The sequence below is a fragment of the Trichosurus vulpecula genome, chromosome 8, assembly GCF_011100635.1.
Source record: "Trichosurus vulpecula isolate mTriVul1 chromosome 8, mTriVul1.pri, whole genome shotgun sequence".
Lineage (NCBI taxonomy): Eukaryota > Metazoa > Chordata > Mammalia > Diprotodontia > Phalangeridae > Trichosurus > Trichosurus vulpecula.
The window spans coordinates 195,137,670-195,151,234 of record NC_050580.1 but is presented as its reverse complement, the minus strand read 5'-3'; the positions used below and the strand labels follow the sequence as shown (position 1 = coordinate 195,151,234).

Here is a 13,565-nt window from a genome sequence, read left to right as displayed (position 1 = left end):
CTAAGATGTCTCTGTTTTCTCCAGTCGTATCTGCAGTGTGCCCTACCTTGCCCATGGACAATTGAAATGTAACTTAAGACTCAGCATAGGTACATTGTGTATAAGCTAGATTTTGTTTTCCCTTTAAAGAACCATCCCCTAATTCTGTCCAGGGAGAAGTGACCATCGCATGAGAGTGTATCTAGGGGAGGCGCACATAAAGGCAACTTGAGTGGTGAGTGGGGCCAGTTTTTTCTTTTCTCTTTTTCTTCCCTCTCACTTTCTCTTCCTGTCTCTAGGAATCTCTGCCAGTAGCCCCCTACAAACGTCACTCGTTCGACCAGCTGGACTTGCTGACTTTGGACCTTCAAGCGCCTCTTCTCCCTTGAGCTCACCTTTGAGCAAGGGAAACAGTGTCCCTGGGACTCCCAAGAGCCTCAGTGTTACCAGCAGCCTAACCCCTGACCCGATGATCCGGAAGCAGGGCAAAGGACCTAATCCCCCTGGGGGACGATAACCACCTTGGGCCTCTCAAGTTTTTTCTACCAAACAGGGGCCCCACGCCCTTCCTGCCAGCTTCTGGCTTCTGGATGATTGCCCTCTTTGGCATCCTGCATCCCCAGGGAGGGAATGGAGGTGAATAATCACAGCACAGTGAGGACAGGCAGGTGGCTGATAAGGAGCACTTTCGTCACCTGTTTCTCAAAATGATCCCCTTAAGGATGCCTAGAAGAAGGAGGTCCCAGAGGCAGGAATCAATCCACCACATCTCAAATGAACTTTACAGCCAAGTCTTAAAACCTGTCACTGGGAAAGGGCCATATTTCATTGCCACCCTCAGTCCTACAAACTTCTGTTTTTCCTGCCTCTACCCCTCTTCCTACTCTCTACCTTCTTGAGATGGAGTGGTCTCTACCCAACTCTTAGGAATCCAGTATCTGGCCTCCCAATTCCCCTTGAAAATGGGGGTGGGGGGCCTGGCAAAACATTCTGCCTCAGGCACATCCCTTCTAAAGGAGTACGGGATACGGTGAGTGGGTCCTGTGCCTGTGAGAAGTGCTCCACAGAGATTTCTATATCTGAGATTTTCTGAAAGGGCAGAAAGGAGGAAATCATGTATTTAGCCTCATTACCACAGCTTAGTCTATAGAAATGATCTCTAAGAGACCTCCCTGCAAGGTCACCAAGCCAACCAGATTCAGCTCTGCCATTGCACCGCCCTGCCCCCAGAGTGTCAGCACAATGGGAGGTGAGCATTGAGTATTGGAGGAGGTGGCAGGGCCATGGATTGGGTGAGAATGACTAGGGGGAGTGTGAGTTGCTGGTGCAGCACTTCCTTCAGGGCTTCTTTGCCTAGACCCCTTGGAGAAAAGGGCTACAGACCTGCCATTACCCTGTGCAGAGCAGTGGTACCCTATGTACCCCCGCTATCCAAGAATAGTTTTCATCACACCCTCTTGTTCATTCCTAGTAATTTCTAGCTCTGCCCCCAGTCCCCAGCATCAGCAGCTCCCACTCAAGGGACTGACAAGAGGCCAGTAATGAGAACAGGGTCATCCAAATCAGGCTCCCTCAATGATCCTCTCCCAGACTTCCTATGCCCACCCTGAATGCACAGTCTCCCCATCCCCTGCCCTTCAATCCCCTGCTTGGCTGTATGCACTGTCTGTATTGCACTGAGAAAGGGAGGGACAGCGGGAGTGGGGTGGGAAGGGAGAGGAGGAGGAGATCCCCATACTGACACCTCGCAGCCCAGGGACTGGCCAGTCTGGACATTCTGGCTCTCTCTGACGGAGGGTGGAAAGAGGAGTGGCCTTTGCTGTGGCCACAAAAAATGGTTTTCCTGCCGCCCCCAGCCTGGTGTCTCGGGTGAAGCAGGTGCTTCCAGGCGGCTCAGCCTCTAATTTGCACACCTGAAAATCGCGGAATTGAGTTAGTTAGATTGATTTTAAAGCCCTTTTTTGGGGGGGGGAGTGAGGGTGAAGGGGAGTCGTTTAACTTAAATCACTAAGACTCCCCTGCCTAACCCAGACTCCCGTGTACAGATGCTGTTTAGAGGGAATCAGAAAAATGCCAAGCCTTTTTTTCTCTTTGAATGTGCTGTCTATTTTTATAACTGAACTTGTACATATGTATAAAGAGAGACACATCTTTCTTTTACTAACTGGAGAAAAATCTTAAATAAAATGGAGTGAGATAATTTTATGTAAATTGGAGTCTCTGTGGTTTGTAAGCTACCTTTCCTTAAGGAACCAAAGTTCTGTGTGGGTGTGGTTAGGGGGACAGAAGTGACAAGAGAAGAGCCCAGCACCATTCTTATGATGAAAGAGCATGAGGTTTATGTGGCAAAGGATGGACTGCGAGTGCTCCTTCAGTATCATGTATAATTTTAGCAGTGAGAAAGGTTTGTTGAGTCATATTACCTATAATACTTAATGCCTGGGGCCCTCACTGTTCAAGCCTTCCAAATAACAATTAACTTTTGGTTATGACTCTGGTTCAGGCTCCCAGGAGCCCACTGAAAGCTTGTTCAAATCCAACAGAAAGGTCTTACCATATTAATAAGTTCCAAAATAGAAGAGATAGATTTTCAAAATAATATACACCCTATGCTGATACTAGATCCCCAGCCAATGAGAAATTTAGGGCACCAGCATCTACAAAAATTAGGTGAGGTTTGTTTATATATGACATAAAGCAAAACAGTTATTTGTACATTGATAGGCCTATTTGTAGTAATTACCTTTTGATGAATTAGAAAGTAGAGGAGAAAAACAGTTGGTCTGGTGTGTTGTACTTATCTAAAATCATCAAAAAGCATTTATTAAGCCCGGCACTGGAGATCAAAGTACAAAGAGTGAAAACCATGAAATCAGCACCAGCAATTCTAGCACTTTTCAATGATCTTCATTGCCTCTCTGAATTTGGGATAAGAGAAAAACATATTCTTGCAGCACAGCTGATGGTATTCCAGTGTCTGGCCCCTGTAACTGTAAACTTTTGACAATCTGAAAGCTGTCCCAAATCTCCTTGGCTTTCCTCTTGCCCAGAACTATGACTAGGAGAAAGCATTCCCTCTTCCTGTTAGAGCAGTGGCAAAGATGAGGTAGCTGACCCCACGCAGCTGCAGTGATATTAATCATGATTTCCATTTCTGAGGATTGTCTCTGACCTGTGGCCATCATTGGAAGGAAAAGGGAGCTATCGATACCAATCCTTGTTTTTCCAGTCCAAAGCTTTAGCCCATTGAGATCTTTTGGGTTCTTGACTCTGTCATCCCGTTGTGTTAACTTGTTTATCCTGACAACCTTTTTGGTTAAGGTCTCACAAAAGATGATCTGAGACCTGCTCTAGAATTCTGGTACTCCATTCTGGTTAGTTACTGGCCAGCTCTCTAAAAAGTGTAGTTTATCCTCCCCAACTCCCATCCCAGCTCAAAATCTGGAGCTGTGTGTGGTTCCTAGACCTCTGCTGAGGTCAGCCCTTCTCATATAAGTACCCAGCCCAGACCAGTGAGTGGGCTGATAACCTGCCCTCCTGAGAGAAGTGAAAGTATTCTCTCTTCTTCTCCCCTTTACTTTCAGCCCCAGTAGAAACACCTAACACTACTTTGCAGAGTTCGTGCTGCAGTAGCACCTTTGTGTTGGACCTTGTAATGAGCCCAGAATCTTACAGGTGAATGCTCCATTCTTTCAAGAACCATTCATTGAATATGTATGTCCGAGGCACTCTACCATTCACTGGAAATGCAGATAGAAACAAAACTTAAATTGATTAGAGGGAAGAGACAAGTATATGAATAGTTGCTCCAAGAGAGATAACTTTAGAGCAAAGGATAGATCAAGGTCTAAGGCAGAGTCTGAAACAGAAATGAGGGTCATTGATCCATACTTAATCATCCTTGTCAGCTGTATATTGACTTCAATTTAGAATGTTAAATTATGTTCTGTATTATTTTTGTAATATATCCCAATTACATTTTCAGTCTGGTTCAGGTCACACTCAGGAGTGTTGTAGGCCCAGCCGGCCTTGTGTTTGACACCTCTAGTCCAAGGCAAAGTGCTATGAAAAAATTTGAGGAAGAGATTGCTTTCAGTCTCCATCCCCCCTCCCATTTTGCCCATCTAACTTCCAAGGATGGTGGTACACTTTCTCCACTCCAGTCCAACTGACCTATTTGCTGACCTCCGAAGGATCTCAGTTCTGACATGGGTGGCTTGTTAACAGCCCCTTGCTAGGAGAGTAAAATGTATGTTGTACATATTCTACCTCTCACTTCCATGTCTTTGCACAGTGCCTGTAATGTCCCTCCTCACTGCCACCTTTCAAAACTCCTAGATCCTTTCAAAAAACTTGATTCCTCCAGCTCCTAATGCCCTGGCAATTTTTTTGTCTACTGTTTATTTGAATACATGTAATTCCAGTAGAATGTAATCTTCTTGGGGTCAGGGGCTTTTGTATGTGTATCCCTGGCACCTGGCACATAGACACTTAATAAATGCCTATTGGTTGGCCTTCATTTGGGAATGGAAGGAGGTGAGAGGGTTCAGCAAGAAATAGAGGAGAATGGTTAGGAGAATCCATCTCAGAGATGGGAGCAGTATGTGAGAAGACTTAGAGGTGAGAAATAAGATGAGAATAAAGATTTGTGAAAAGGTCCAGTTTGCTGGAATATGGAGTCTAAGAAGGGAACACAAGAAAACACTAGAGGTACATTGATGCCAGATTGTGGAGAGCTTCAGAAAGGCTGTGTGATTTAGTAGGCAATAGAGTCATTCAAGGTTTTGAGTGGAGGAATGACAGATCAGAATGGTGCTTTAAGACAATCTTTGGTAAGGAATGGATTGGAAAGGAGATGGGTTAGAGGCAAGAAAAGCAATTAATCTATAATACGTAGTCTATTTGGGTAGAAGCAATGCCTTGAATTAGGCAGCAGGGAGACCATTTGCAGTGGTAATGCAAAGCATGGAATCCATTGGAATAATGTTGCTTAGATAGAATCTACAGGATTTGGATGTGAGGGGTGAAGGAGAAGGAAGAATGAAAAGTCACTCCTGGGTGAGTGGAATGATGCCATATGCAGAAAGAGCAATAAGAGGAAGGGGCAGGTTTGGGGAGGAAAACAAGCACAGGTGAAGAAATCTAGTAAGCAATGGGCTACGTGACTAGAGCTTCCTTGGTAAGGAGGAGACAGATTTGGGAGTTGGTTGCAGAAGTGAGCTCATCAACAATTCAAGTCTTAGTGCCTGTGTGACTCACCACTTTCTGGTCCCCACACAGAAACTACTGGGGTTTCACTGCACAGAGAAAATTTACCCTAGATCATTCATTCATTCCACAAGCATTTAATAAGAATTTATTGTGTACAGTGTCATGTACTAGAAGCCAGGGATACAAATAAGAACACAACTCCCCATTTTAAGGAGCTTGTGTTGGAGGTCCTGCCCTGGGGTGTAGGTCTATCTGGATTTGGTCCTACCTAGAAAGATTTCCTCGGTTTACTGTTGTCATGGAAACATGCTTGGATGCTGGGTCACACTCCCAAGGACACTAGTATAAATGGGTTTGCTTCTCTAGGCCAATTCTAGAGAAAAGCCAAGCCCTTGAATTAGCCCAACAACCAGGTTGTTTTTTTCCCCAGTAGCCTGCAGGTGAGCAGTTACCTGGGGGTAAGAACAGACACCACCTCGTCCAGTTGACTTTTTTGTCTGCATGAGGTCAAAGTTTTCTGAATTCTGACCTGCCCATCCTTGACTTCTCATACAGGGTACTTGGTCTTAACCAGGAAGCCATGTTATTTGGGGAGCATATATTATTAGCTCTGTCTGACTAACCTAACAGGGAAGGAAGACTGCCTCGGAGTTTTATTGTTATTTTCGTTGCTTTTCTTTTGCTGTTAGTCTCCCTGCCTAACAGAAGCAAACAACTTTTTAGGGAGTAGAGTGGACCAAGGGGAACCTGGTTGCACATCTGTCTTGTGTAGGCTATCTAAGCCCCTTGGGCTGCTGCCCAAGATTACCCACCAGGCAAGTTTCTGTCCTTAAATGATTTTTCCCCTGGCTACCTTGACCTCACCAGGCAGAATGTGATGATGTCAGGATAAATTGAGTAGCTGCCTGGCAGGGAAGAGGTTTTTCCCCAAAGTCCCAAACAGAGATAGGTGAAGCTTCCCTGACGTTGGCGGGGAGGGGAGAGTCACTACTTTGGGTTTCCCCTCCCCCAAGATCCAAAGCATCCTTCCTCCTCCAGGGTGGGTTGGCTCTGACTCATCCCCAGTCCCTTCCCACATGACATGGACTTGAGGCCTTCAGGAGTGTACTCCAGCCAGTTATTAAAGTTTCAGTGGGAGCATTTATACTGCAGAGATCAGCAAACATTACAGGTCAGGGCTTGATTTACTGTTTTGTGTTGTCCAGAAAGCAGTGGAGAAAATAGTAACAATACAAATTTAACTTAAAAGGGTGTAGTAGGTCCAGTCTCTGCCTGCCACATCACATTGCTGGCTCACATCAGAGTTGCAACCCATTAAAATCTCCGTATCATTTTTAGAATTTTCTATTTTTTTTTGATGTTTCTTACCTATGTCTTTTTCAGACAAAAAGTTGCTGTCCAACCACACCTCCCTTGTCTTAGAATTGTGAAGTTGATTTTTTGAGGGTCCCTACTGTGAAGACTTTTCATGTCTTCCTATTGAATTTCATCTTATATGATACAACCTAATGTTCTAACTTGTCCAGATCTCTTTTGTCAAGATCTGACTTTAGTACACAGCATGTTAGCTATCTCTCCCAGGCTTATGTAATCTGCAAATCTACATGTGAGCATACCGATTTTTGCCTTCCTCCAAGACCCCTGGAAAAAAATTGTTGAATACCCAAAGCTAAGCACAGATTCCTGGGTCACTGCATTGGAGACCTCCAGACAAACTGACATGGAGCCGTTAGTGACTATTCTTTGAATCTGGCCATTCAACTAGATCTAAATCCATCTAGTTATGTAACTCTCTAGTCTGAATCTCTTTCCCGGGGGTCTCTGCTCTCAGAGAGCCAGGACAAACCCTTGCTTTGGAAGTGTCAAAGACTCACATCTCCACCTTTCTCCATTTGCTGAAGATTATGTTTAGGAAATGACATGGGTGAAGAGCAGCAGGGCAGGGTAGGGCCATGGAGGGTCACCTGATTGTCACCCCCAGGCTGGTTGTGTGTGCATGTGAAGAGACAGAAAAATGGAAGAGGGTGAGTGATCATTTTCTCCATGTATGCCTAGGGTCTAGGTCAGCATTTGTTTCCCTCATTCTTCTTGGCTAGAATAAGAGAAAAAGGAAAAGGGGGTGGGAGGAGGAAAGGAAATAAGCATTTATTAAGCACCTCCTATGTGCTAGTCAGAGGCACTGGGCCTGGAGTCAGGAAGACCTGAATTCATATCAGGCTTCAGACATTCACTAGCTCTGTGACCTTGGGAAAGTCACTTAATCTCTGCTTTAATCCACTGGAGAAGGAAATGACAAAGACAATACAGTATCTTTGCCAAGAAAACCCCATGTGGGAGTCACAAAGAGTCCTATTCACTGTGCGAAGCGCTTTATGAATATTGTCTCTTGTGATCGTCACAGCCACCCTGTGAGGTAAATGCTATTTAGTATTTCCGTTTTATACATGAGGAAATTGAGGTTAAGTGATTTGCCCAGGGTCACACAGCTAGCTAAGTGTCTGAGGCTGTCTGAGCTCAAGTCTTTCTGACTCTGGGCCCAGCACCCTGTCCACCTCGACATCAGTTGCCTTGGTGGCTAAGCTCCAGGAAGCCATTGAGAGCCAAAGAAGATTGAGAAAGCTCTGAAATTTACCTGAAGGATCAGGGTCAACCTAGTCTTACTTGCTCAGTGGGAGGGAGAAGGAACATTCTCTCCCCTACCATATCAGCCCTGCCCCAGCACCATATATCACAGTGAGCCATTTGGAAGACTATACACTGGAATAAATGCTGATACCAGAAGTAACCTACTTGGCACAATCTGAAACTTGTGAAACTCCTGAGGCAAGGCTGGTCTCCTTATGGTGCCTGAAGGCATGTTCCCTTGTGTGGATGGCCATAAGGTGTAGATGTAGGAGTGAGTGGGTGCTTGTGCCTGACATAGGACAGCCAGTGTAGCCCCCAAAGGATTACTCAATCCCAACTCAGCACGGTCCCCAGGTGAGTTGAAGATCTATCTGAATGTGACTCTGGTTCAAGGGAGGGTAGCAACCAGTCCTAGAATGAAACATGGTGGAGCAGTAGGCCCCACAGTCCAACCAACTGAATGTGAGCCTTGTGAACAACATATTAGATGTGTTTTTCTTGGTCTCCAGAGGTCAGAGTTCAGACAATTCAAGACCCACAGACTCTGCCTCCCTCAGGGCAGTGATTGAGTCCTTAATAGGAAGGTTACATAGGGGCTTCTTTTGTGGACTAGACAAATGAATGAAATCTGAGATTTCTTCCAACTCTGAGGTTCTCTAACTTGGGGATCCTGAGTGTAATTCACCCTTTACTTGACGCCACTGAGTCATCATTATATCGATCATACTGTACTGTAATACAGTGTTGCCCCTTGGGACTATTTGCCCTTAACACTAAATGGCCCTAGCATGGTTTTTTTATTTTTCCGTGTTCTCACTTGTCCGTCGCCCCTCAGTGGACCTGACTATAGTAGCCTGCTCCCCTCTTAAGTTGGCTATAAGCTTGTTGTAATTGATTTTAAAATAATAATGGTCTCCAAGTCAGAGCCTGAGGTTCCATGTATAGACATGATGGCATCTATTTGGTTGCTCCAAGACCTACCTTGCTTATTTCCCGGTTCTGGGCAGGAGGTTTGAAGTCAGAGTCTATCCGGGCCTAAAACCTGGTACCGCTAATACTCACTAGGTCATGCTTCCCTTCCTGGCAGGAACCAAAGTCCACCTTGAAGAAGGGAGTGGAGGATAGGAGAGGCAAGAGATGTCTGTGCTTTCCTCCCTGTGAGCCACATCTAGACAAAGACGTGTGGACCTACGTAGTCTAAGTGGGCAAAACATCCACCATCCCATTTTACAATTAACCTTTCCAAACCTCAGTGTTTTCATCTGTAAAATTGAGCTAATAATACTCATAGCATCTACCTGGCAAGATTGTTTCCAGGATTTAATGAAATAATGTGTGTAAAATGCTTTGCAAACCTTAACGTGCTATATAACGTTCTATCCATGGTTCAAGAAGGGGAAAAAATCCATACAGGAATCTAGCAAAAGAGTGGAATTCTGTTAGTTTCGATTTGAGGGACTACAGTTCCTTGCAGTTTAGATCCCTGCTAAGGAGTGGTAGGGCTGGCCAGACAAGGTGATTGATAGTCCTGGGCAGAGGGGCTCAGGCTGTCTCTTGGGGAAACAGAGGAAGAGAAGGATGGTCTCCTGAGAAATGCTGAGGGGGCCCCCCTACCCCCAATCTGGCTGGTCTCCAGAATCTGGATGTGTGTGATTTGAGGGGGAAGGGACCTGGTTGTGTGGTCTTCACTGTCGAGTAATGAGAGGTATTTTTAGCTGGTGAGATGTTTCTCCATTACTAAGCCCAGAGGATCGGGCTATTAGTAAACACACTGGAATGCCCTGGGCTGCCTGCCTCCAAACCTTGAGCTTCCTTTCTCCACTCCCTCTCTGAAAAAGAAGGCAGGGGAAGGAGGAGAGGTTACCCACAGATTCAACCCAAATTATAAGTGCAGATAAGGTGATATTTGGAGGCACCAGATACATGGGGACCCATTTATAGCACCAAGCCCAAAGAGTGTGTGGGTACCTTGGTTTTCTTTTTTTTTTAAACCACCTTCCATGGCTGCTTCGGTAACTTTATCATCACTGATAGAGGATTTGGATCTGAAAGGGACTGTCTGATCCACCCCTTCATTTTGCCAATGAGGAAACTGAGGCTCTGAGAGATTAAATAACTTGCCAGAGGTCCTTCATCTGCCTCTCTTGTATGATTTTTAAGCTCCTTTTTGAGCTCTTTCTGGGCTTGAGACCACTTCCTGTTTTTCTTTAAGGTTTTGCCCATCGGTGTTTTGACATTGTTATCCTCTTCTGAGTTTGTGTCTTGATCTTCCTTGTCACCATAGTAACTTTCTGATTCTGTCAGATTCTGTTTTCGTTGTTTTTTGCTCATCTTTTTTGGCCTTTTTCTTTTCTTTTAAATTTGAGCTCTGCTCCACGGGTGGAAGGGGCACTGTCTCAAGCTTCTTGTGCCAGGGGTTGCAGGCACTGGCTGTTAACCTGGTGCTGCTTTGATGTTGACCTGAGGCCCACGGGCGACCCTCCTGTCTGGTGCTGTGCTGAGGGTATGCAGTAGAGGTGCCTGGCACTACTGGAGGCTGTAGGAGACTGAGAGCTTACCTGGTGCTGAGCTGGGGTCCTAATGCTGGTGTCTGGCATGTTGAGGCTGGTGGGGTGTTTCTGCGTTTCCCCAGGCTACCCTGAAACACTTGGCTGTCTAGCTACTGGAGGTCGCCTGTTTGCCCTGGGCTATGCTGAAGCACATGGCTGTTTGTCTGCTGGAGGTTGCTAGTTTGCCCTGGGCAATGCTGAAGCACTAGAGGTCTGTCTGCTGGAGGTTGCTAGTTTGCCCTGGGCTGTGCAAAAGCACTTGACTGTCTCTGCTGGAGGTTGCCTGTTTGCCCTGGGCTATGCTGAAGCATTGGAGGTCTGGCTGCTGGAGGTTGCCTGTTTGCCCAGGGCTATGCTGAAGCATTTGGCTGTCTGTCTGCTGCAGGCTGCCTGTTTGCCTAGGGCTATGCTGAAGCATTGGAGGTCTGTCTGCTACAGGCTGCCTGTTTGCCCTGGGCTATGCTGAAGCATTGGAGGTCTGGCTGCTGGAGGTTGCCTGTTCGCCCAGGGCTATGCTGAAGCACTGGAGGTCTGGCCTCTGGAGGTTCTCTGTTTGCCCTGGGCTATTCTGAAGCATTGGAGGTCTGTCTGCTGCAGGCTGCCTGTTTGCCCTGGGCTATGCTGAAGCATTGGAGGTCTGGCTGCTGGAGGTTGCCTGTTCGCCCAGGGCTATGCTGAAGCACTGGAGGTCTGGCCTCTGGAGGTTCTCTGTTTGCCCTGGGCTATTCTGAAGCATTGGAGGTCTGTCTGCTGCAGGCTGCCTGTTTGCCCTGGGCTATGCTGAAGCATTGGAGGTCTGGCTGCTGGAGGTTGCCTGTTTGCCCAGGGCTATGCTGAAGCACTGGAGGTCTGTCTGCTGGAGGTTGCCTGTTTGCCCAGGGCTATGCTGAAGCATTGGAGGTCTGGCTGCTGCAGGCTGCCTGTTTGCCCAGGGCTATGCTGAAGCACTGGAGGTCTGTCTGCTGGAGGTTGCCTGTTTGCCCAGGGCTATGCTGAAGCATTGGAGGTCTGGCTGCTGCAGGCTGCCTGTTTGCCCAGGGCTATGCTGAAGCACTGGAGGTCTGGCCTCTGGAGGTTGCCTGTTTGCCCAGGGCTATGCTGAAGCATGTGGTGGTTCTGATCGTTGCCCTGGCTATACTGTTGCCTGCTTCACCACACAGGGGCTCAGCATCTCCCACTGATTTGCTGAGGTGGGGCTTGCTGCTGGTTTACTGGGATGCTTCCTGTCCTAAACTGCAATCCCCTTTTGCCCAAGTGAGACAGACCTTTCTTGGCGATCTTCCGGGTTTCTTGGGCTAAAAGACTGTTTCACCCTTTTTGCTCGTTCTGTTGTTTTAGGATTTATTTTGGGGATGCCGTTTTATGGTTGTTTGGAGGTGAATATGGGAGATGGAAATTTACTGCTTCCTCTGCCATCTTGGCTCCTGGAAGTCCAGAGGTCCTTCAGGAAGTGAGATTTGGCCTGGGGTCCTCTAACTCCAAATCCTTGTTCTTGGCTTTCTTGGTGCTTTCTTTCTTCTCTTTCCATCCATATCACCACTTGCCTCATTCCATTGGGGTTTTGCTGATTGACCAGTTAATCAAATAAACTAATTTGAGCTAAGGCATTATGGGGGTTGTTACATTTGTGTCCAACTCTTCATGACCCCATTTGGGGTTTCCTTGGGAAAGATACTGGAATGGTTTGCTATTTTCTTCTCCAGCTCATTTTACAGATGAGGAAACTGAGGCAAACAGGGTTAAATGACTTGCCCAGGGTCATCTAGCTAGTAAGTGTCTGAGGCCAAATTTAAACTCATAAAGACGAGTCTTCCTGACTCCAGGCCTGGCACTCTAAATATTCTACCACCTAACTCCTCCATTAGGGGGGTGAAAGATAGTAATGACTCCCTATGTGACAGCTCCCAGAGAAAGTCTACACAATAATTGGGAGCCTCAGTGACTTAACTTGAGGGAGTACTTGGGGGTTTCAGGGACTTTAGCAGGCCTGGGAGGTGGAAGGGGTAGGGGAGAGACAGTAGTCTTCTTTCAAGAAATTCCACAAATAGAACCACATGAACAGCCAGACCTGTCCATACCACAAACACACCAGGTGTATAAACCTACTTCTCCCCTCCATGGACTTCCCCTCCCAAAGAGAAGATTGTGCTAAGTACTCTCCAACGTCACTTCTAGATCTGAATCCTATGTTTTCATCCTACTTGTCTTGGAGCCATCATATAGATGCTGCTCAAAACTCAGGCCCTCAGAGAAGCCTTCCCATGATAAGCAGGCACCTGGCTCCAGTCACCCTTTCCTAATTAGTGAGTGTTGTTTACAACTGTTTTTATCTGTGTGTTTTTATCTTCTTTATTAAATTGCAAGTGGCTTACGGGCAAAGTCCTGTCCAATAGGGTTCTTTCTTTTTTTTTTTTTTCTTTTTTTTTTTTTTGTAACAAATAATGTTTTATTTCCGCGCCCCCCCCCCCAATTACATGTAAAAACAATTTTTAACATTTATTTTTTTTTAATTTTGAGCTCCAAATTCTCTCCTTTCTTCCTTTCCCTTCCCCCTCCCTGAGATGGTAAGCAATTAGATATAGGTTATATGTGTACAATTATGCAAAACATGTTTCCATATTAGTCATGTTGTGAAAGAAGACACAACAACAACAAAAGAAACCACACATACACAAATAAAGAAAGTGAAAAATAGTCTGCTTTGATCTGCATTCAGAGTCCATCAGTTCTTTTCTGGATGTGGATAGCATTTTTCACCATAAGTCCTTTGGAATTGTCCTGGATCATTATATTGCTGAGGAGAGCTAAATCGTTCACAGATGATCCTCCTACAACATTGCTGCTACTGTGTATGGTGTTCTCCTGGTCCTGCTTAATTCACTTTGCATTAGTTTGTGTAACTCTCTCCAGGTTTTTCTGGGAACGTCCTCATCATTTCTTGTAGTGCAATAGTATTCCATCACAATCACACACCACAACTTGTTCAGCCATTCCCCAATTGATGGACATCCCCTCAATTTCCAGTTCTTTGATACCAAAAAGAGCTGCTATAAATATTTTTGTACAAATAGGTCCTTTCCCCTTTTTAAAAAAATCTCTTTGGGAGATAGACCTAGTAGTGGTATTGCTGGATCAAAGGGTATGCAATTTTATAGCCCTTTGGGAATAGTTCCAAATTGCTCTCCAGAATGGTTGGATCAC

The 13,565-nt window shown here is 45.9% G+C and overlaps 1 protein-coding gene across 1 annotated transcript in view; it reads left to right on the top strand.

The window, feature by feature from the left end:
* INO80 (INO80 complex ATPase subunit) overlaps positions 1 to 2,190 on the top strand; it is an 84,202-nt gene extending 82,012 nt beyond the window's left edge. The window contains exon 35 of the mRNA XM_036734420.1: positions 279 to 2,190. Coding sequence (XP_036590315.1) covers positions 279 to 496 — 218 coding nt within the window. The 3' untranslated portion in view covers positions 497 to 2,190. The remainder of the gene's footprint in view (positions 1 to 278) is intronic.
* The last annotated feature ends 11,375 nt before the right edge of the window (positions 2,191 to 13,565 follow it).